This window comes from Phymastichus coffea, unplaced genomic scaffold, assembly GCF_024137745.1.
Source record: "Phymastichus coffea isolate CEN01 unplaced genomic scaffold, Cenicafe_Pcof_1.1 PCOF00031, whole genome shotgun sequence".
Classification (NCBI taxonomy): domain Eukaryota; kingdom Metazoa; phylum Arthropoda; class Insecta; order Hymenoptera; family Eulophidae; genus Phymastichus; species Phymastichus coffea.
The window spans coordinates 3,277,673-3,300,491 of record NW_026706842.1 but is presented as its reverse complement, the minus strand read 5'-3'; the positions used below and the strand labels follow the sequence as shown (position 1 = coordinate 3,300,491).

At 39.2% G+C, this 22,819-nt stretch overlaps 4 protein-coding genes across 6 annotated transcripts; all 4 read right to left on the bottom strand.

The window, feature by feature from the left end:
- Positions 1 to 1,299: 1,299 nt before the first annotated feature.
- On the bottom strand, positions 1,300 to 5,965 carry LOC131663111 (coronin-1C-A). Its single transcript, XM_058933216.1, has 6 exons — positions 5,818 to 5,965; positions 3,982 to 4,243; positions 3,108 to 3,589; positions 2,638 to 3,016; positions 2,309 to 2,542; positions 1,300 to 2,227 (listed from the first exon to the last, which is right to left on the bottom strand). Exons 2-6 carry the CDS (start codon positions 4,177 to 4,179, stop codon positions 2,048 to 2,050), a joined length of 1,473 nt encoding a protein of 490 aa, XP_058789199.1. The 5' UTR covers positions 4,180 to 4,243; positions 5,818 to 5,965; the 3' UTR covers positions 1,300 to 2,047.
- A 1,433-nt stretch (positions 5,966 to 7,398) lies between these two features.
- Positions 7,399 to 11,356, bottom strand: LOC131663164 (transcriptional activator cubitus interruptus-like). Its single transcript, XM_058933347.1, has 5 exons — positions 10,765 to 11,356; positions 10,158 to 10,258; positions 9,059 to 10,075; positions 8,862 to 8,984; positions 7,399 to 8,789 (listed from the first exon to the last, which is right to left on the bottom strand). The coding sequence occupies exons 1-5, from the start codon at positions 10,879 to 10,881 to the stop codon at positions 8,507 to 8,509; spliced, it is 1,641 nt and encodes a 546-aa protein (XP_058789330.1). The 5' UTR covers positions 10,882 to 11,356; the 3' UTR covers positions 7,399 to 8,506.
- A 677-nt stretch (positions 11,357 to 12,033) lies between these two features.
- LOC131663149 (GA-binding protein subunit beta-2) lies at positions 12,034 to 15,813 on the bottom strand. Of its 3 annotated transcripts, none has more exons than XM_058933315.1 (7): positions 15,625 to 15,813; positions 14,769 to 15,042; positions 14,499 to 14,696; positions 13,986 to 14,310; positions 13,596 to 13,859; positions 13,218 to 13,510; positions 12,034 to 13,130 (listed from the first exon to the last, which is right to left on the bottom strand). In XM_058933315.1, exons 2-7 carry the CDS (start codon positions 14,988 to 14,990, stop codon positions 12,903 to 12,905), a joined length of 1,530 nt encoding a protein of 509 aa, XP_058789298.1. In that variant the 5' UTR covers positions 14,991 to 15,042; positions 15,625 to 15,813; the 3' UTR covers positions 12,034 to 12,902. The 3 variants fall into 3 exon arrangements, with proteins under 3 accessions (XP_058789298.1, XP_058789297.1, XP_058789296.1); XM_058933314.1 differs by lacking the exon at positions 15,625 to 15,813 and adding an exon at positions 15,121 to 15,436 and having other exon boundaries at positions 12,036 to 13,133; XM_058933313.1 differs by having other exon boundaries at positions 12,037 to 13,133.
- Positions 15,814 to 18,551: 2,738 nt separating this feature from the next.
- On the bottom strand, positions 18,552 to 22,581 carry LOC131663090 (uncharacterized). Its single transcript, XM_058933185.1, has 4 exons — positions 22,453 to 22,581; positions 22,017 to 22,223; positions 21,489 to 21,620; positions 18,552 to 18,831 (listed from the first exon to the last, which is right to left on the bottom strand). Exons 1-4 carry the CDS (start codon positions 22,579 to 22,581, stop codon positions 18,631 to 18,633), a joined length of 669 nt encoding a protein of 222 aa, XP_058789168.1. The 3' UTR covers positions 18,552 to 18,630.
- Positions 22,582 to 22,819: the final 238 nt, after the last annotated feature.

Below are 22,819 nucleotides of genomic sequence, written 5' to 3'. Positions count from 1 at the left end.
GAATAAATTACCTACAAAACCATAGGTTGCACGACAAAAAATATCCATCAGGTAAAAAGTTATTAACTATTAACTTTTGTATTTTGAAAATATTATAAACAATTTTTTTTAGCGTTGTTATAAACATTGTGCCACCGCTTCTCGTTGAATGGTGTCTTTTCGTTACGAGATGATGTGTACGGAATCGCGAATCTGTAAGTTTAATAGTTTACGAGTTATCGTCTTATAAACAAATTACATACTCGTTTATTTTTCGAAGCCCAATTGTTATCCACTAATGAAAAAAAAATTTACGTTATGTCTTTCAATGCCCTCTATCGATTTCCAAAATGATTTGTCAAAAAAAATCAAAATTGCGACCGTGGGAGCAAAAAAACAAAAGCGACCTTAATTGAAAAATAGATTAATAACATTTTCAGTAACTTTTTTGTAATAATTATTTCGGGTTTGGATAGCAATTTAAATAAACTTCAATTTAAAACAACGATGGCACAGATCCGTTGATAAACAAAAAAGTTACAGGCCGGCAAAGTTTTTTGAAAGACATAACGTAAATTTTTTTTTCATTAGTGGATAACAATTGGGCTTCGAAAAATAAACGAGTATGTAATTTGTTTATAAGACGATAACTCGTAAACTATTAAACTTACAGATTCGCGATTCCGTACACATCATCTCGTAACGAAAAGACACCATTCAACGAGAAGCGGTGGCACAATGTTTATAACAACGCTAAAAAAAATTGTTTATAATATTTTCAAAATACAAAAGTTAATAGTTAATAACTTTTTACCTGATGGATATTTTTTGTCGTGCAACCTATGGTTTTGTAGGTAATTTATTCACGAACAAAAAAGTATTCAACTATTTTGTTGTAAATGTTAACGGAACAAAGTTATAAAGAAAAGAACGAAAAAAGTCACAAAATTTATTAGTTTATGGACATTTTAACAATGTTCCGAAACTTTCTCAGACTATGGATAGTTGTTATCTTAATGTACGCCGTTCACACTACCTGTCAAAAAATAATCGTCTTGCCGAAATGAAAAACCGCCTCAAATCCTATTTTTCCTGGACTAAAAAATATGTACGTCTTCAGATGTCCTCAAATAAAAGCTTATTTTATACTTTCTACGGAAGTATCATTTTTTAAGAACTTTATTCCTATATTTATTGGCTTTGGTTCACAGCTTGATTTGCATACCCGGCACTGATGAGTTCAGATCTTGACATAAGGTTTGATAGAATAATTTTAAATATGAAGTTAGAAGATGGTCAATTTTTTTTAATTATTTTATTTTTTTTCGTTGCATTTTTAACAAGACACAGGAGTAATTTTTGTTTCATTATGAATTGTCAACTTTTAAGGTATCAAATGTGAACAAGCAACGTTAGTATTAAAAGTTTCCAAAAATATTACTATTATTATTATTACTATTACTATTATTATTATTAAATTTTAAACTGTAAAAAATGTGATTATCAGACAATTCACAATAGTTTAACAAGTTTATCAAATGTCGAGTATAATCAGTTATAGAACAATCGCTTGTTAGATTTGTTATTTTACAGTAGATTTTTTCTGTACAAATTAAGGCACTCGTTTCATGTTTTTAAGAAAAAAGTTTTTTTTCTCCTCCAAGGCGCTCGCTCATGTACATAAAAATCTCAAAAAATAACATAACACTAAAATGTAACATAAACGTAAATCCTATTAACAGGTAACGATGAAATGATCTGATATATTATTAAGGTAATTATGTAAAAGATTACAAAAAATGTGACGAATGAGAGAAAAAAGGGGATAGAAGTAAAAGCTGAAAAATCGAAAGACGAAAATAAAGATAGAGAAGAACTTGAAAACGCGGATGTACAATAAATAATTAAGACATTTCTGATGATTTTGGAGCACGCTACTATGCTAAGTTACCTAGTATATACACAGCTATCATATCAAAATATAATACGCACGTTTCATTTTTTTTATTACACAATTGAATGGTTTTTTTCCGTAGGTAGGGATATAAAAATATTTTTGCTAGCAGAATCAAACTTCGTCAGACGCAAGTAGTTCCTTATCTACGGGAGAAGAAGACTTTTCATTTCTGTCTTGCTCATTCATTTGAAGCGCGACTGCCGATTCTAGTACTCGAATACGACCCTCGTGCTTAACTATCATAGCTTTTAATTTTCGAATTTCTTCAGAAAATTCTTTGATTATATCCTCCTGAAAAGTAAAAAAAAAAACGAAAATTCATAAATTATAATCGTAATCTTGTGTATCAAACGAAGAAGCCGGAAAACTCACCGAAACACCAGATGCTGCCTCTTTGCCTGTCGAGTTCGAAGCTACTTTAGCTTTACCCAAGACATTGGATTTTTTATGAACTTTAAGATCGTTTTTGGAAGCTGTCGGCTGATAGCCATCCCTCAGTGAAATGAGAATGGGATCGGCATCTTTACCGGCTTCCCATTCTTCTGCAGTTATTGCCGCAGTATCCCCGGGAGTATCGGGATATAAGTCTTCTTGAAATAGCTCAGACTGCAAAAATGGTTAGTCAATTAAACAAGATTTTCTTCAGTATATAACGTTATTCGTATGGCATCATTGATCAGATTTAATAAAAATTGTAATACCTTTCTTGGTACAGTCATAGATACGACTTGACAGAAGCCAGAATTATTCAGTCGATAAAATCGCGAAATTTCGCAACTGTTAACATCACAGCCGCGCTTAGGCATCATACCGATTCCTCGCTGAGGATCTGGCGTTTGGAAGGTATTGATATAATGAACGAAAGGAGGTTCGGGCGTTATTTCGAAGTAGCGGATAACTGAGTCCCCCTTGCCACAAAGAAAGACTAAATTTGTGTCGGGGTCGTACAACGGGAACATTACTCCATTGCTAGTATCAAGTTCTACCATCACAATTGGTTCTGCAAGCATGTCTGGGGCTCGCAAAGAATACTGTCTTTCAGAGATTTTGCTAAACCCTGTTGTAAAGATTAGACCACCTCTGTAAGATAAATTGTCTTGTTAAATGGCATTAAATCGAAAAAACGTTGAAAAAGATATGTTTAATGCAGCATATTAGCAGATAAATTTACCTTAAAAATATGGCTCTTGTAGCTTTACTACCTTCGTGTGCAATGGCCTCCTCTACAATTTTTCCTGTTCTAGGTTCAATGATTCTAATTTTCTTGTCCTTGCAAGTAGTAACCAGTCTAGAACCATCCCAGTTCCAACAAGCAGAATAAACAACATCAGGATGGCAATCTATCTTGACCATGGATTCTCCAGTGCCAACATTCCATATAATAACAAGATTGTCAGAGCCAGCTGTCAGCAGGACATTGAGGGCAGATGGATGCCAGAGTACCAGGCCAACTCTTCGCTGGTGCAATTGTAGATCGACTACAGAGTCTGTGAGGGTCCTGGAGATTCCGCCATCTGGAATTTGCCAGACCTTCACCACGCAATCCTCAGATCCCGATGCGATGACATTGTCATTGTGTGGACACCAAGCAATATCTAACACTGGTCCTTTGTGACCACCAACCAGTGGGTGATCTGCCGATATTCTACCAACCTGTGGAGCACACAGCCACTCAGCAAATGTTTCAATTTTAAAATAGAAATGAGTGCACACTGGAAATACAGAGCAGCAGTTTATTTTGGGTGAAGAAACAGCTGTAAATTAGTCCTAAGGAGTTGTCTATTTTTAACTCGATTTTAAAAACGAAATGAAAATAAATTATCGGTTATAGGTGAAAAAGGAGGAAAAGGTAGAGCTACGGCGATCACAAATATTTCTCGAGACGTAAGAGTACAATTGTGAGCGAATTCACAGAGAGAGCGAGAGAGTGGCGAGATAATAGGAATCTCTCATGGGAAAAGCTAACAGTAAATTGATGCAAAGTGTCTTTTAGTCTCATCGCGAGCGCAAGCAGGTGAATTGATTGAGAGAGTTAGGCAAAATACCTTGTTGTGAGGTAAGACTATAAAGGCACCACCTCCGGCAGACTCGACGATGATGGCGAGGAACTTGGGGTTCACCGCGCAAAAGGTCGAGTCCCACGAGGACTTGGATACTCGTATGTTGTCATAGCACTGCTCGCGTTTCAACGCCGTCCCGTAGACGTGGCGAAACTTGCTGCTACGCACCACACGGAACGACATCTCTACTTGACGGCGGCGATGGGCGGCTGCTGCTACTGCTGCTGCTGCACCTGGACGACAACACCTACAACAGCCACCAAGAGCCCATGTTTCCTCTTTCAGTCTTGTTCTCAGTATGCATAGATACTACAGACAGTGTGCTGACTGCTCAAGCTGTGGAGCGCTCGCTCTGTCTCTCACCGGAGACAAGAGAGTGAGAGACGCGTGCACACACGCACGCACACACATATAAATACGCACTTGGCGACGAGAGAAAAACAACGGATGCGCGCGAGCGAGTGAGCGACAGAGTAAGAGAGAGAATTAATTAACAAAAAGGTACCACGCCAGACAAGGATGCACTGTACGTGTGCATGCGTGCGTCCCGCGAAGAGAAGAGAAAGCGCCGCGAGTGGCTGAGAATGTTATAACCTACAAAGGGGCACCGTTACGCGTGCTCTACGCCGCCGGACGACTCTTCATTTTGACGAATTCCACGAGAGATGGACAATTGCGTGGCTGTGGAATATATTTTGGTTACGCGGTCAGCGTGGGTGTCGTGCCGATCATCCCCCGGCACTACCTACTACTCGGCTGTTTCGTTTCTTTTTTTATACATAGAAAGCTGTGCGCGCGCACACAGCTGGCGGTGGTGGTAGCGGCACGGGCACGAATATAAAATAAGAGAATATTTTCGAATCACGGATTTTCGATGCCTTTAATAGCGATGAGAGCGATCTCCATGGCGCTGCTTAGTCCGTTCTCTCTCTCTCTCTCTCACTCTCTCTCTCTCTCTCCTCTCTTTCTCTATCTCTTTGTAAAGTCTGCGGCGACGAGTAAAGTCGCCTCAGTGTTGCCAATCGCCGTACTAGAAGGATTCATCACCGACTCTGAATCATCCACCAAAAATCTCCTTCAAGAGCACGCTCTCTCAGTTTTTTTAAGACATATAGCGCACGAATTCTCCGCTGAGTTGGCGATCAATCACTTTGGAAAAACGGAGCAGACTGAATAATTCATTGGAAAAAAACACAGAATCTACATGCGAGCGAGCGCCAAATATGCATCAGAATCGTTATTTTATTTCGCGCGTTTCTATAAATACGTGCGCGCACTCTGTTCTCCTCTCGCTACACTCGGCGCTCTCCCCTTCAAAACATTGCAAAACGAATCTCGACGCTGCACCAAAATATCCGCACTCTGCCGTGGAGAAACCTTGAAATGAAATAACCGTGCGCTGCTCATTAGAAAAACAAACAGTCAAGTGAACGTGCACTTTCATAAAATAAAATAAAGAAAAGAAAAACAGAAAAAGGAACAGTAGTAACGAACAAGTGTGAGGGAGAAGATAAGGGAAGCGAGAGGTGATAAGAGACGGACTACTCGGGCTCTTTCGTTCGAAAAATTAGCTAGCATTGACGAGCGGTGATGTCATGCGCGCACACACGAAATACGAATGATGACACTTGCGCCGGCGATGCCGCCCTTTGAATTCCATATGCACTAAGCCATTGGTAGTTGCAGTTTTATAAATATAATATGCTCAGCACGGATGAGCAATCGCGCACTCACTGACTGACGGCAAAGCAGCAGGCGTATGTTTAATTATGTGCGTGCGTGCTTTTATGTATGTATGCGTGTGAGTATGTGTGTGTGTACCTTGATAAGCTCTAGGCCGTTGGAAGAGTTCTGTGAGAAAGAGGAGCGAAAAACAGTCGGTCCGCACTGCGAGTTATTGGCGCAAGCAGCCGAAATAAACGCGGCGCATCGTGGTGCAGACGAGCGCGCTCGCACGACTGCCTCTGCGAGCGCGATTTGTAATTTTAAACGCGCTCCCACTCCGCGACGCACGTTGTTCCATCGATGCGAGGACCGCGAGCCGCAGGCCGAAGCTCAATTTGCACACGCGCCACGCGCGTTCAGTGACTGTCAGCCTGTCCCATGGTTCATCAGCTTTGAACAACTGATTTTTTTTCTCTCTCGAATCGATCCTCGTTTGTCCATCTCGCCCTCGTATGGAAAAATGTAACTGTTATTTCCATCGCTTTCGCCTGGCCGCGAGCTTTCGGCTTTTAGGCTTTTGGAACTCTTTCAAAAGCGCACTACTAAAAATACAACACTACTGCTTCGCGCTCGATTGTTCGGAGACACGATTTTTAATAACACTGATATCATCTTTCGATAATACGACGCTGCTCCGTTTTCAGAGCTCTGGACAGTTTTTTAAATGTATATTGCGAGGGCATGCTTGCAGTTGCCCTTTCAAAACATTGAAAAGTCGACGGAAGCGGATATCCATCCTGCTACTGATCATAAATTACAATTAGCTAAATTTAAGTACTCGCGCACGCCGAATGAATCAAGTGATACATCGGGCGCAGGCTATATTGATACGACGTTTGCGCGCGAAAAAGCAAAATTTACATACACAGAATAAGAAATAAACAAATGAGTTTAAAAAAGGCACAGCGCACTTGACGGTTCCAAAACTGAAGCGACCGTCAAAATTCGCGACCATGCACTCACACACTCATGCGAAGACTCAAGCACGCACGCACGCACACACATTCACGCGCGCGCCAAGTCATTGGTGTCAAGCCGTTACTCGTTCGGCAAACGTATAAATGTGAGTACGAGCACACTTGAAAGATGCGAGACAGTCTCTGGTAAGCACCGCGTCGGGGCGCTTTTGTCGGAAAAACCGGAAACCCGCGGGCAAACACCTTATTTGGCGATGTTGCTCATTGGCGATCTATGTACAACACCACTTTTTCCAAGCTCACCCTTGCCGCTAGCAAAAAGCCGCCTTTGCTTCGGAGAAACTCGAGTTCGTGCCCGGCACTGGTTGCTGCTAATGCGGACAACGGGAAAGTCGCGCGCTCACAGCACACAAGAGAAACTTCTTGACACACACGGACACTTCTCGCGACGCCGAAATTTTGCGCTCAATATTTTTTTTGACAAGTGCGGCTCGATATTTCGAATAAGAGAGCACGCTTCTGGAAAAGAACTTCTTCCCACACCTTCTCGCTGAGGGAATCGCTAGCCCCCCACGAACCCTCGTACACTCCAACGATACATTTATTTTGAGTGCGAGCTTTTTATAAAGCTACGCAAAACGTGCTGCGATCAAACGCTCTATTTTTCTCCTCTTCTTCCATTCCCAACGAATCTTCTCTCTTCTACGCTGCGTTGCTCAATGATGGGGAACAATGACTATGCGCACCATGTTCGTTCTACTATTGCATTTTATTAGTTTCTGTCGATGAAAGTACGACAAAAGTACGAATAAAAACGCTATACAATAGTCACTGCCGAGTGGCCAGTAGGAAGCGGAATAATACTCCATTTCAACTAATGGAAGCTGAGTTTACAAATACGAAAAGTTATAATATTGCTCGAAAGTAATCAACGTAATAAATTACAAACATAACTTAATTGATTAATAATACTTTGTTTTATATATAATCTGCTTATTTTGATTGGCTTTCTCGTGGACGCCCGTCAATGTTGTCAAACATCGTGGGTTTAAGTAACTCTCAATTGTGATCGTAAAGTTGTGACGATATTATGTATCAAAAACTTTTTTTTTCGATACGCATACATCAATAGATGTGACGCAAATTTATGTACAGATGTTGATGAATTTATACAAATAATTATAAACTATACCTACATTTGAAAATTTTTAAAAATCAATCGTTTTTTAAATCAATTATGCACAATCTTAATTAGTAGACACCTTTTACAATCACTTAACTTACTTCGTTTTACTTTCATAAAAAAGCTTACATTAAAGACACAACACTAATTCAAGCTTTACAAAGTTCATTAATAAAATTATAAATATTACTACTTTAGAAGTCTGCAACTTTAAACTTTCCGAGTACTTTTTAAAATCAAATTACCTTTATAGTAACACTGAGATTTTATATATTTATATCAATAGAATAATTTAAAATTTATTAAAAGTTTTAGTGTTTCCCAAGATCTAGAGTTTCTGAATGTATTCAACTATTTAACGCCACTTTAATAGTGAGTAGTAAAAATTTCTCTAAAAATGTGTAAGCTCTATAGTACATATTCACCATCAATATAATCGTTCATTAACAGTAATACTAATAAGTCACAAGGGGAATAATTTCTATGTACCACTGATGTTTCAAATTAATACATAATTTCTCAAAGTAAAAAATCAATAATTTTTAGAGAAATTTCACGATATAAATTGACGTTGTATTTCTTTTTTAAATAGTGAACCATGATTTAGTTGAACACTTTCACTCACAATTATCTCCAAATAAGAAAGCACTGTATATAAAAATTTTTAGTTTAAATTCAATTGAAATCAATCACCTGTTTCTTTTTTGACAATAGATGACTGACTATTTTTATTGTTACTTTCAGTGTATTCGTCAAGCGAATGCTTCGCTTTTAAATCAGTCTTAAAGTTTACTCTCTGGGTAGTGGGTACATCATGATACGTTTGTTTAACTAGTACTCCACTTCCATTTGCAGTCTTCAAATTTGGGCTAGTATTGTTGATCGAATTCTTTGAATGTACTTCATTAAAATGTTTATGTAACATTAACGATGAGCAAAATTCCATTTCACATCCTGCAAACTTGCACCTGCATAATAGTAAAATATTAAATCCTTAAATCATAGACATTTGAAGAAAGGATATCAAATGACGAACTGACCTATACATTTCCGTAGATTTTGTTAATGATGCTGGTGGTTTTGCATTAGCATGAGTTTCTTGGTAATGCTTCCATAGAGCAGTGACATTACTCAACTGTACACCACATCCAGGCATTTTACAGCTAAAAAATAAGAAAAATTCAATGAACACATTTGTTTGAACAAATTAACAAAATCAGAGCTACTTGACACACACATGAAGAAACTTATAGCAGTTGCTTTTCCTAATTTTGGCTTGGCAGACTTTGATGAATTGGCATTCATAGCATTAGCAATTAATTTATGGCTATCTTGATGATGTCTATAATGTGAGATATACTTATAGGTTTTACCACAGCCATTAATTTCACACTTGTATGGTTCTTGCTTAGATCTTGACATTCGCTGCTTTTTTGGAGTATATTCTTCATCATTGCTTGAACAAGTATTTTTAAGTCCATTTGATGTATTTTCTAACTTAGTAGAATTTTCTTCAAACCCACTTCGGAAAACTTTTTCCAAATTGCCCAGCTCTATCTTATGCTCTTGATTAGCAGAGGTTCTTGTTAATGATACATCATTATTAATGTAAACTATATTATTTCCATCAACTGAACTGTCCATGAGTACATTATCACTGCTGCACACAAGTGGTTTAGATTCATACTTGACAAGAAAATTTTCATTGGTTATAAGCAAGTCTTTATTTTTAGGAATTTTAGTAGCAGTTGTTTCACTGTTTTTCGAGTAATCCTCTTGAATCAGTGCTGCTCTGAGTTTTGATTGATCTCTGGAATAGTCTTCGCTCTGATGAGATTGGGAACTCATGATAACATTTTCTTCTTTTACACTATAGTCAACTTGCTTTGTAGCAAGGGAATCACTTCTCATAGAATATTCAGTTTGCCTCACTACACCATTATCAACAATGTCAGTTATAACACTTCGCTCACTTTCAAAACTATTTTCACTTTCACTAACCCTACCAACATTATCTTCCATCACGTTATCTGCTCCTTCGAAACAAATGATTTCTGGTTCAGTAGGAATTGTTGGTAGCTGCCTGTGAGAAGATTCTATGTGCTCTTCTAAACTTTCACTCGTGGCATGTACCGAACTACAACTTGTGTATGGACACACAAATACATTTGTTTCGTTATTATGCCACTCTTGATAATGCCTCCACATGCTCCCAGGATCCGACAGCTCTTCTCCGCATCCTGGCTCTCTGCATCTGCAATTTGTATCCAAAATTATAAAATTATTAACTGCGATAAGAAAATACGTTTACAAGATTTAAAAAAACGTTTACTCACATGAATCGAATTTTAAGAATTTCTGAAACTTCATGACTTTTGTATTCCTCTAAATTATTAAATATCTTATTACAACCTCTCTGCTTGCACATGTACACTTCCTATAAAATCAACAATGTCGATTAATCAATATCCACGCACATGAATTATTTATTTAGAAGGAACACATTGAATTATAAATTATACTAGCCAACAAAATCATTAATGTTAACTGTGGCATATGGAATCACTATTGGAATCAAGGCAATATTCCGCGAACGTGCGTGTTATTTTGTATAAAAATCTATGACATTCAATGGAACATCAAAACGATATAAAGAATGGCTGAAGCGCAATTTGTGGGGTTATAGCCCCCAAGCGACAATGTAAACAACACGTCAGAGAGCTTTGTAAAACGCACGGAGAATAGCGTTTCGTGCAAGAAAACGAGTAATCCAGTGAGAAGAGAAGGTAGAGCAAATTGGATGACATCGCGAAGCAAACGAAGGGCAGCGGTGTTTTGGGTAAGAGGTCATTGAACCTTGAGAGCCAATGGCAGGACGCCGCGCGTGCAGGCGGCGATTCGCATACCTACCTAGGCCTGTATTCGGCGCACAAAGGGACGTACCTTTTTCGGAGCGATCTCTTCGATGGTGCGATTTCTCGAGACAAATCTAATGACACTGACCTCGGTTGGCCTATCGGCAGCACAAGTGGGCTCCGAGGACTCTGTGCCTTGACCCATCCTCGGTGTGCTGCACTGATTTTCGACTAACTCAAAGGACGACGGCAGTTGCTCTTACGGCCGCATGCAGTATGGCAAGTCGAGAGCTGCGAGCGAGTCGACGCTCAGCGCGAGCGAGAGCGCGATATGGGCCTAGAGTGAGACAGCTGCGAAGGCGCGCGTGCGAGGCCGACGACCAGCGGCACCAGCGCGCAGTTTGACACCGAGGCTGCGGTAGCAGCACCGACCAAAGCACGCCTCTTTCTCTCTCGCAGGTTGTTAAGCCGGTTTTAAAGTGCCGCCAAATCGTACCTATAACGCGTGCAATGGAGAGAGAGGGTGACTTATCAGCTAAAGATTTGGCTGAGTTTTGAAGAGTACTGACAATGGAAGAACATGGAAAGTTCATGATGCACTTGGAATTATACCGAGCTACATTCTTCGAAAAATAACTACGCGTAACATTTATTATTTCTTTGTAAACTTATAGTTTCATAACAATTGTTTTATAGTAGATATTAATTAAGTTCAAATAAAATAAATTATTTATAAATTCCACATTACAGTGTACATAAATATAATTTTTCAAAATTTTCCATTTTAAAAGTTGTGCTTTGTATATTAATAGAAACATTAAAGAATGTTGAAGATATTCTACGAAAATAAAGTAATTCTACATAATAGCTGACTGTACTGCACTGAACAAATACAATAATCTCAAATTCCATTGCAAATATCCAATCATATTTCAAATATGTATATATATATATATATATATATATATATGCAAGCGACATAAAGCATGAAAATGATGTTTATACTTGCGTATGCCACATGTTATGTTGTAGTGTATAAGTTTTGCATTACGGACTGTTACGAGTAGCTTCTTCTCTATAGCATTATCCTTATCACTACTTTACACGTTATTTACAGGACGGATTATGGAAGTATTTGGATTTTTTTGAATGATTTAGAAACTTTTAAAAACTACCGATATTTAATGTGATAATTTAATTGTTTTATTAAATAATTATAAATTTCGGGCCCAAATAAAATAGTTACACTTGCAACGTTAATGTATAAGTAAGTTATAAATTAAAAAACAGAATAGAATTGACGGTAATTCTATTGATTTACTCGTTAAACTATATCGAGTTAGTAATATATTATTTTTATAGTGATATTCGTATATGAATACTAAACAATTTTTAATTTAAGAAAACATTTCTGATATAAAAATTTTTATTATTGCGTGATAAGAGGTACAAACGTAGATTTCTTTATAGATGATTCTGTACTATTTTACATAATTTTTTTCTCTCAACCAGTTGAGGATTCAATAGATCATTGCTTTTTCTTTTGTCCGACATATACATTTACACATTCCAAATTCTATATATATCATATAGTTATTTCTTTGAAATATGTACAACGTTTATGGCTATAAAAACATTACGACTTTCATTTTTTTGTAATTACTAATGACAGTAGTTACCTTCTTTTTCCATTTTATACAGTTGGACAATTTTCAAATTTCAAACATTTCATGTCCGATTCAGATATTCTTCGAAATTTGTTTTACAGATGATTAATGAAAAAATCTATTGACACGTATGTATAAATATGACATATGGAAGTTACAGACAGTAGGAAAAATATGGAATGACACATGAAAATTGTCCAAATTGAAATATTAAAAAAAATAGATTCACTTATTTAAGTAAAGTCAAGCTTCTCAGCAAAAATTGACTATAAATCTAATTTTCATAGTATTTTTGAATACGTATGTGTATGAAACGTGTTAAAATATTTACACGCAAAGCGACACTTGTAATTTAAAACAAAATGCAATGTCGCTCTGTTAGTCCAAGGTTCCTTAATAAAACATTTTCTTTTCATTTTTCACAAATGCATATCACTGCAATCAGTTCTTTCAAAATTTGCACAATTTTATAAGGCAAATTTCAACCGATTCCTAAGTTATAGTTTCTTATTTAGAGTTCACATTTTTCTTAAAACTTAATGAAGAGGCACTGTGTAAATCACTTCATCATGGCTTTTTGAGCAGTCAAATGTTTTAACTGTTGCTTGTATATTTCAGCTTCTTCTTCCTTTTTCTTTAACTGACGTCGATATTCTTCAGCTTCTTTTCGGGCTTCTGCTAATTTTCGATTAAGTTCAGCCACGTCCGTGATCTGCTCTTCTTCATACACTTCTTCCAAATCATCATCTATTTGTAAAAGTACAGGTTCCTTAGAAATTACCGGTTTCTGCTAAAAATAAATAAATAAAAATTGAAATTAGATTTATCCTAATAAATATTATTTAGAGTTTACATAGATTGAATATTGAAGTACCTTTACTGAGGTGATCGTAGGTTTAGTCGCTGTAAAAGCTGGAATAGTTGAATTTGCATTTCCGATTGGCGTAAGAAAGATTTTATTTCCTGCTTTTATGTCAGTAGACGATTTTTTCAAAATATTTGGCCCTTTTGACATCATTGGTGTTGAATTTTGACCTAAAAATTGATCGGCTCTTATCGTGATTAACTTTCTCGTGGATCCTTTTTTTGTGCCAACTTGTAACCGTTTAATTGGTGATACATTAAGAGTATTCGACCTCGTAAGATTTAGAGCCAGTTTTCCAGCTTCTGTAATAAAGAAGTTATATGGATCTAGAGCATTTAGTACTTAATATTGTGAATAGTTTTAAAGTACTTTTAAATATTCTTTTACCAGTTAAAACCACAGTTTGACCACTTTCCATGGCATTTTCAACAATTGTTGAATCATTTTCCATTGGAATCATAGTAATACCATGAGCTTGCAATAATCTAAGTGGTTGTTCTCCTAGATTGATAATTTCTCTTTGTTTTTTGTTCACAGGGTGCACATTTCTCCCCTCTAACCTTTGTAAGCCATCCTTCATTTGTTCACTTTCATTTACTGGTTTCATCCTAATTGCTTGATAGGACATTTTTTGTTTTTTATTTGCAGCTACTAGAATAGACATGAATGCTCATCAATATGTCATCTTCATATTTTGACAGTGAATGAAACAATATAATTTGAAAAAAAATGAGTAATCTGAACAAATCACTCAATAAATTACATTTATCAACTTACATTGGGCAAGCCTTTGCTTATGCTGCTGTTCTTCCAATTGAATTCTCTCTTGTTCCTCTTTTAGCCTTTCAGCTTCCATTTGAATCAAATTTTGAGTGGCTGCCTCAATTTCAGCTGACTGTATTTGAGATTGTTGGATATTCATAATTTCTCTTTCTTGTTGTAACATATTGACTAAATCTGTTCGATCATGTTCAACCGCAAGAGTTACAGGTGTTTTATCAAATTTACTCAAAGCATTTGGATCTGCTCCATGCTCTAAAAGTACCAACATAACCTCTTCAAATTCTTTTTCAACAGCCCAATGTAGTGGTGTCATTTGAAGCTAAAAATATAAAATATTTTTATACTGTAAAGGTTTTTTCACAATACTATACCAATGGAAAGATTAAAGTAGAATAAATATAAAAACTATGAAACAAATATGATAAATCTTTCTAATAAAAATATTTAAGAAAGCTATACATTTCTATAATTTATACTTCTATAGTATAACAAAATAAAAGCACAAACCATATCTCTACTATCAACTTCTGCTCCATAGCTGAGAAGTAACTGTGCCATTTGATGATGACCTTCATAAGCAGCCATGTGCAATGGTGTTCTGTCAACTTTTGTTCTAGCATCCCTGGAGATTCCAGCTCTTAATAATACTTCAGCAGTTTCTACATGATTATTTTGAGCAGCTAAGTGTAAGGCGCTTGTTCCAAGCTAATGAAATATTTTAAAGATTATATATTACTTTGTAAAATTTTTATAAGAACTCAATGAAGGTTCACTTACCCAATCTGTTGTAAATGGTGCTCCTCTACACATAAGGTCTCTGACCATTTCAGTGTCTCCTTTCCTGGCACTTTCTAAAAGTTGTTTTCCTAATTCTACTATCGATGAGGCATCTGAACTCCGAGCTCTGGGTGTAGCCATATCACATGGTAAAATTTCAACTGGTATAAAGGTACCATCCAATTCCTCGAAAGAACAAAGATCGTCTGTTTCTGCTTGCATTTTGTTGATGTCTTAGTTTCAGTCTTTTTTTCTAAACTTATCTGATATTGACCTGTGTTAATGGAAAACAAATAGTTGAATTTATTATCTTCTTACTATTAAAATATTTGTTAGTAAACTAAAAATTTACCCATTCTTTATAGTAATTAAACGCTTGTGTTAAACAAAAAAAAATAAAAATCAACAATCAGGGCAACATTGATAATCATCCATATGAGTGGAACGAAAACAAAACAACGTTGACAAATAAAACACGATTGCCGACAGTCACGACAAGGTGAGCACTCGTAATCTCCGTCGGCAGTGATCAGCGCCATAAAAAATTTGTGCCTTCGCTGTCGCAATCACCCCTGTTGTCGATATCATCATCATCACCGTGGAATGACAACCTTAATCGACCTGGACAACTGGCTCTCTATGATTTGCTATTGATATAGTACGTGCGAACTGTGCAGCGGACGAAAAAGATACGGAATGTTATTTCGAGAGACGGCGCGCGCGTTAAACTCGCACATTGCCCGGAGACTCTAAAGGAACTTCCTGTTCCTGTTTCAACGGAAGTGGTGGTGCACAAGCTGCCGTTGCCGCCACCGACAATCATATCGCTTTTCATGCAGATTTGATTATTACTTACTCGGTACGCATCGTCCCTGATGGCCTCGTAGACGAGTTTCTTGGCTCGCCTTTTCACAAACGTGGTCGCCAGGTTAACCTCGTTGTAAGACTTCCCTGCGATGCTGGCACACCACGAGCCACGGTATAACATGGCCGACCACGCGAACATTGGCGCCATTGTTCACTGGCTCAGTTTTTGCAACTCTACTTTTACTTTTAATTTATTGCACTATACGTTATTGAATAACCTTTTTTTAATTATTAACACATTTTTCAAATATTTTACTTTCAAACAAGTGCACATGTGATTATGTTAGAATAAAGAATTGCATAATTTTTTGAGGTTGGAAAGTTAGCTTTTGCGAATTTTTGAAGGTTTCAAAAGGAAAATGGGTTATAAAGAAAATATCAAATTCTACTAATGCTGCGCCCTACTGCGGCGAGACAGCTAACTAAGGCATCGGATGTTACTTTGAGGTTATATTAACATTTCAAAACGCGCTAATTTCGAAAAATTAGGAACGTTATAAAGCTTGTTTATCGCAAAAGAGAATGAATCTTTACTTAACATAGATATTACCATAGATGGTAAGGAAATGAAAAGTAATCTTTACGTTCTTTCAACCTGCCTGACTTTAACGCGGTAGTCTTGCAAATTATGTGAACGATTTTATTTTACTTCTGCGAGGTCACACCCAAAACACGTCTTCGCTCGTGAAACATTTCGTTGTTTGACGCGCCACACGAGGTAAAAGTTATCCTTTATCTGACAGTTGCGCCACGTAGCAAGAACGTCGACGAAAAAAGAAAAGAACGTCAGATTTTCCTTTTAATTGGCTGCAATCCGTTATCAGCGGGTGATATATTTTCGCGATGGATTACACAAATTGCCGATCATCCATTGTGATCATAACGTGCGTTTCGAATCGGTATTCGGCGATTGATTTCATAGATGGGCAAACTTCGTCGGAAATGCACCGGACGACTATTCGTGCGACGAGCGAAGAGTCGGCTATTAATTAAATCCCCGCTATCTGGGAAACAATAACTTGCTCGCCCGACGACCGGTGGTGCGAAAAACCTTAATATGTCCGATTCCGTCGCGATTCGCATTATCGGCGTTGAAAAAGGCGCGTCTGGTGATTATCGCGCGACAAATCGCGAGCAACGTTATACAGCTCTAGACTGCGAGCCGTGACAAGGAACAGCAGACGCGATCTTCTTTTTTTTCGCCAGTTAAATTTACATCACGGTTTCGTTCGATTATACTTCTTCCATTTGACACACGATTGACGTCGAGCATTCGCTTCGAAACTTCAATATCCGCGATTCAATTTGGCCGATAGTTGCGCGAGTTTGCCGGAGAAAAGAAGAGAACGACGTGCAAACACGCGTCCAGAGACGGCGAGCGCGCTTCCGAAAATGAAAGGGAGTGCGGTATCAGTAATGCAGAAGCGCGAGCGAGATCTTATCAAGCATTCCTTCAGCGCTGGCGCGAGGATGTGCCAAGTGCGAACGTGAAAAAGGCCGCGCACCGCGGATGAATATGCATGCGCGCTCGAGTGGCCCGCACACTTTTCCGAAAGTGCGGGACCGAGGAATTCGGCGATGAGGCAAGTCGAGAAAGAACTTTCCTCCTCTTTACTTTTTTTTTACTCGGTGTCTTGGCGATTCCTGGAGCTCGCACCAAGCGCGCGACTGATTTGTAGAAAAAGTTACTCGGGGTCAATGAGCGGTTTACCGTAAAGCGCTATCCGACGAATGAATTGACACACTAAAACAAATGCGATGTTTTAGTTTTCTTTTTATTCTTTTATACAATTTTATTTATAGTCGTGAATAGCACGGCAGTTGTGTTTGTCATGTCGAAGCACTGCAACATTTGAAAAACATATTTACAAGTCTTATAAACAGTTCCAATAGTAGTTCAACACACTTGCTGTGAAAGATAGTACGTTACTTATGAAATGTCTATTGTTTTCGTCAGCTGATCAAACACAAGTAAAAGAAACTATCCAAACAAAAAGAAAGTTATCAGCGTGGAAATAATAAGCGACCCGCTTATACACTCCATATCGCGCAGAAATAAGCTACGGAAGCTAGAAGCGCAGACAAAAAGAGAAAATATTATGAAGAATCGCAGAAAAATCCGCAAGCTTTCAACGCTCGTAAAATTTATCCTCTTTTTTTTTTTTCTTTGCCGCTGGCGTGTCATCCCTACCGTCCTCGAAGGCATTCGCTATGCCAAGCGGGATAGACGGCGCTGTGCGTGCGTGTGCGCGAATGCGGTGTACACGTGAATAATTTAAGAGGTAAAATGTTGGCGGGTTTACATTCCGCAACATATCAGCCGACACGCAGCTGCAACAGAGGGCACTGGTATGCCCTTCCATTGCACCCTCACGCGCGTATACTCACTTTGAAGTGTTTTTGTTTTTCATTTTTTGTTTATCGTAATTTCTCATTGCGTATGATGCGGCTGTTTCTTGTTTGCCGTTGCGATTTTAATTTTGGCACGGATGATATTTCGACGGGACACTCGCCGAAATGGAAATGAGATATTCATCCGATGCTCTGAATAATACAGTAGAGTGTGTAATTATTTATGTGTAGGTTTTATGGGGCAGCAGAAATATCGCGTTCGTTAATCAAATTCGTACGTCACCGGCCAATATAAATTCCGATTCGAATTATTAAAACAACGATGATAAAAATCGAGGGACAGCGCTGATCAATAGCACCATTGAAAGCCGTACGATTTCATAAATCACTCGAATAAACTGTCGGTTCGCTTTCCTTACCCGCGAACCGCAAAAAAAAAATAAATAAATAAAAAAGAAGAAAAAATAAAAAAATATCGTGTCGTCTGCCAACCACACGGTACCTACTCTATCGCATATTCGCGAAAGCCGTGGCGCGTTTGCGCTAACGACCGACGTGGGAAAGCCGAAAATGAAAATAAAAGTCTTATCAAAAGTGAAAGCAGACAATCGCGAGAGCAGATGAGTTTTTCGCGTGTTGCGCTCTACTTTTTAGGCTTGGGTGGTCGTTTCTTCTTCTTGTCTTCGGGGCGATAAGGACCGAGCTTGCGGCGCACCTGCATGCCGCGATAAGCTGCCTGTATCTTGAGAATCCACTTGAGCTTGAACGCTTCGTATTCCTGCGCTTTGCGTGCTGCTTCTCTCTCCGCCAAGCTCGTGTCTATGAATTCCTGGCGTTGGTTGTACTGCAAGATTTAGACAATCGTTACTGCGATTGGCGTTATTTTGACAAATGTATTTTATTCCGTGTAAATACGCATTTTTAAGCTAATCTTAATATTTAGTTGCGTAATTAGACTTTGAAAGCCAAAGCCTGGATGAAATAACGTGTCGTGGACTGCTCGGCGTATTTACGTTTATAAAAGGGTTAGTCGATTAAATCACTATTGTAATTCTCAGTGTTTCTGTAACGAAAAGCTCAAACCAACCGAACTGTTGTTTTCGAGAACATTGCTTTCTAGCGATTTGATCCGAGCTCGTTATTTCTAGACTCGTAGTTGTTATTGGTGTTCTCTTTGGTTTTGAAAAAAGTGATTTTTTATACCTATAATATATGAAATATTTTGTTTGTACTTCGTAATTTGTGGAACAACGAAACAGAGTTTTACTCGCAAATAGAATATGCCCTAATTATGAATTAGCTAATTGTAATTCACTAATTATAATTTAAGCTGTATTTTTATTTCGATGGAAAACTTACAAATTGCATTCATTTCGAAGCTAAACTCTAATAGCCAGTCGTTTTCCACTTGCAGAAACTCCTGAATTTCCTTTGCTATGAAAAAGTCAAAATCCACGAATGTCTCGTTCAACCGAAGGCCAAATAAAACGAAGCGGCAGTCCGTCATATCGAACGAAAGCGTATACTCTTCTCGAATTCGCCGCGTGTCTCAGGCGCGCACCTTTTGAATGCGGAACATTGTTATACGAGTTAGCGGCGGTCGAGAATTCGCTCGCTGAAGAAAGAAAAAAACCAGCTGACGGCAGCGCCAATCGAAAGCGCAACTCACCGATTGCTCCTTCGAGCCGATACAATAAGACAGTCTTCGCGTGGGGAAAGCTCTTGTCAAGAATAGCCTTTCTGACGAAGATTCTTGAAATGTTAAGTGCGCTTTGGGAGCCACGTCTGCGCGTGTGCGCCTTCCGAAAAGAAAGTTAATGTAAAGCTTTCAGTACTTTGGATTTGGATTTTATTTTCCTCCTTCTCCTCGTTGCGTTTGGTTTGTGCTCTCCGTTGGACAAGTTCGGGATGGCATGGAAATAAAGTTAGAGAGCTTACTTTTCAAAGAAAGAGAGAGAGAGAGAGAGAGAGAGAGAGAGAGAGTCGCGTTTTCAGGGATCGGTTCGTTCCGCATTTCGCACTGTATTTCTGGTTCGAGTGCAAAGTCATCTCTTCTTTCGCGAATAATCATCATCGACGTCGTGTATCTTAATGCAGCAACGAAATCATCCGAGAGATAGCTGGCCAACGTGAAGAATAATGAAAAGTACCACTGGCGATCGAAAAGTCTTTGGCAAATCGAACGATAACAGTGCTGGATAGGCTGTTTCGTAATAAACTTATCCTACAATCTCTTTCTGAACTCCGTCGGTTTCGATTCTTTTCACGTAGCCGCGCGCGCATGATAAAAGCAGCGAGGCCGCGTTAGCGTGTCTTTTTTCTTTTGTGTGTGTGTGTGTGTGTGTGTGTGTGTGTGTGTGTGTGTGTGTGTGTGTATGTGTGTGTGTATAGACAAGTAGCTTGAAAGGGGCACTGAAATGACGGCTCTTTATCCCGTCTCGCGAAAAAAATTTCCATCTTAAAGAAATCTACGCGGCGGGCGAATCGGGGGAGAGGCGCTCTGCCTCTGCCCATTCACGCGCCACAAAGAGGCCAACTTTTCTTTCTCGTCTCTTCCTTGCCCTCGCGACATCTCTTATCCAGGCCAAACATTATCATGCGACACAATGCAATGCGGAGGCCACTAGGCGAGATGCGCGACAAAGCGACTCTCGATTGCGCACCGATGAATTTTCATGAGCGACGATACGATCGATTTTCCCACTTCAATTTCCTGCTCGGGGGGAATGACGGGAGGAGAAAGTCGCGGCTGCCAGCGGGAAGCAGGAAGTCCACGAGTATTAATCCGCGGCGGTAATTGATTTTATACGCGCTTCCGGCTTTTTCACGGGCGATTTCGTTCCTCTGCACTCGTCAATCCTCATCGAGATCCGCGCAATTCTTACTCTTTCGCGTGTCCGAAAAATTGAAAGTCGCATAAAAAGTAAAGACGCGGATGGGTCCGACGTACTCTTGACTTCTAGAGTTCGATGGCTATTGGCAAAGTGCTTTGGAAATAGCTGCACCGCATTGGGCGGAAAATGCAGTCGATGCAGGTCTCACCTCACTCGCGGAAAATCATCGAAGGACACTTGCTCGCCACTCATTTTTGCCCGATATACCTTTGAAATATTAAAGAAGAGATAATGAAAATAAGACAGAATTGGAGAGGCGCGAGCGGAGAAAGTAATCGTAAAAACAATTACGCGAGTCTTATCGAGATTTTCACATCGAGGCTCGTTATTGGTCGGGCCGAACCAAGCAATTCTATCCGACGTATTGCTGTTATTTATCGCACTGCCCATCCAAATGAGTTCTACGGCAATGGGTGGGAGAACAATGGATGCTTCTTAAAAAAGGCAATTTACTTTGGATCAGCCAGCATCAAATAATACTTTAAAAGAAAAGCGCTACGGAATCTTGTTTTGCTGTGACTATTCAGTTATTCATTCGTAATTTGCAAATGCAATGCGAAAACGCTGAAACGGTAAACGAGCGAAGTCGTGATATAGTCCTTGTTACCTCTTGCTGAATTTCTTCGAGGGCAGCGCGGCTCTTGGCGATTTCGTCGCCCAGGCGTAGAATTTCAGCTTCGTAAGACCTACTTTCCGCCCGCCTTCGCTCAAACCACTCGCTCGCCATCCTCTCATTCTCCTGTAGATAAATATTTCTATTAGTCTCTGGAAATTGAATTTTATAAGTATATGACAGTTTGATATGTTTCATCTTGGTGTGGGGACTTTGATCCTCGTTCAATAACGATGACTACGCGTTGACGAGTTCTACTTTCGGGATTTCGTTTGCGCGGGAACGCACGGAACGAACTTTTTTTCTCTAGATATTTATCGGAACATCCATGATTAAAAAAAAGAGAAACTAGAGTGTCCCAACAGTACATTATTTTGAGAAAAGCGAGTCGGACGTCCCGTTGGCGTTGTTTTATGCGGTTTTCGCGCTGTAATTAAAACCTTCGCCGATTCGCGCTTGGATCAGTTCCCGCGCTCTCCGACGTCACTTTACTCTCGATCGCGGGCGCAGGAGCGTTTTTACCTGGATGCTTTGGCGATGATAGGCGTCGATCCGGCTGGTGACGAGTCGTTCGCTACCCTCGCGTATTCTGCATCGCTCGAGATCGTCCTTCAGTTGCGCACGAGTGATCTCGGCTCTCAGCCGCTGCTGATCGCGGCGCGACTCCAGCCACTCGGTTACGTACTCTGACTCGGCTTTTGACTTCACTGCGAGCTTTTCTTTCTCGTTCTGAAAAAAAAAAAAAAATGCGAGCGAATACGCTCTGTAGTCTTTGCTGAAAGCTTTCCCCGCTTGGACGTTATTTGAAAGTTTAAGACGTGAACGTTACGAGCCGCTGAATGAAATTCACTTTCGAGAAACAGCGTCCACGATTTCGAGCGCTCGCTTCAAGTGAAAATGTATTTTTATCAAACGAATCAATTGCGGAGGTCACTGAGGCTCAGTTACGAGGACATACGCAAGCTCCTCTAGCGTAAGCTTCAAGTAATTCAATCGCGGTGATTTTACCCAGGCGGTTGAGAAAATGAGAGGTTAGAATGTCTATATTCGAGTGAATTTTCGCTGGGTCCGTGCCGAAAATTCGCATCGAAGTGATATTTCGAGGAGGCGACGCAATGTTATCTGAATGATTAATTATGAAAGCGTCCCGTTAATAGGGTCTCGCCGTGCGCACCGACGCGCGCTCATTCGTTGTCCGCAGTCAAAGATTAAATTGCCAATAAGAGGCACGTCGATCGCTCCACACCAGCGGCTGAATTATAGAAACGGTGTAATTCCATTTCTTTGAAACACAGAGAGAGAGAGAGAGAGAGAGAGAGAGAGAG

Bases quoted from the DNA above. Each gene is read 5' to 3' on its own strand.
- LOC131663111 (XM_058933216.1), bottom strand. From the start codon at position 4,179: ATGTCGTTCCGTGTGGTGCGTAGCAGCAAGTTTCGCCACGTCTACGGG. The intron at 3,017-3,107 runs GTAAATTTATCT...TTTATCTTACAG, and splicing joins ACAAGAGCCATATTTTTAAG to AGGTGGTCTAATCTTTACAA. The intron at 2,543-2,637 runs GTATTACAATTT...CCATTTTTGCAG, and splicing joins CTATGACTGTACCAAGAAAG to TCTGAGCTATTTCAAGAAGA.
- LOC131663164 (XM_058933347.1), bottom strand. From the start codon at position 10,881: ATGGGTCAAGGCACAGAGTCCTCGGAGCCCACTTGTGCTGCCGATAGG. The intron at 10,259-10,764 runs GTACGTCCCTTT...TTGATTTTATAG, and splicing joins AAGAGATCGCTCCGAAAAAG to GAAGTGTACATGTGCAAGCA. The intron at 8,790-8,861 runs GTCAGTTCGTCA...ACTATTATGCAG, and splicing joins AAATCTACGGAAATGTATAG to GTGCAAGTTTGCAGGATGTG.
- LOC131663149 (XM_058933313.1), bottom strand. From the start codon at position 14,990: ATGCAAGCAGAAACAGACGATCTTTGTTCTTTCGAGGAATTGGATGGT. The intron at 14,311-14,498 runs GTTTGTGCTTTT...TTATATTTTTAG, and splicing joins AAGTTGATAGTAGAGATATG to CTTCAAATGACACCACTACA. The intron at 13,134-13,217 runs GTACTTCAATAT...ATTTATTTTTAG, and splicing joins CTACGATCACCTCAGTAAAG to CAGAAACCGGTAATTTCTAA.
- LOC131663090 (XM_058933185.1), bottom strand. From the start codon at position 22,581: ATGCGAATTTTCGGCACGGACCCAGCGAAAATTCACTCGAATATAGAC. The intron at 22,224-22,452 runs GTATGTCCTCGT...TTTTTTTTTCAG, and splicing joins CTTACGCTAGAGGAGCTTGC to AACGAGAAAGAAAAGCTCGC. The intron at 21,621-22,016 runs GTAAAAACGCTC...ATTTATCTACAG, and splicing joins ATCATCGCCAAAGCATCCAG to GAGAATGAGAGGATGGCGAG.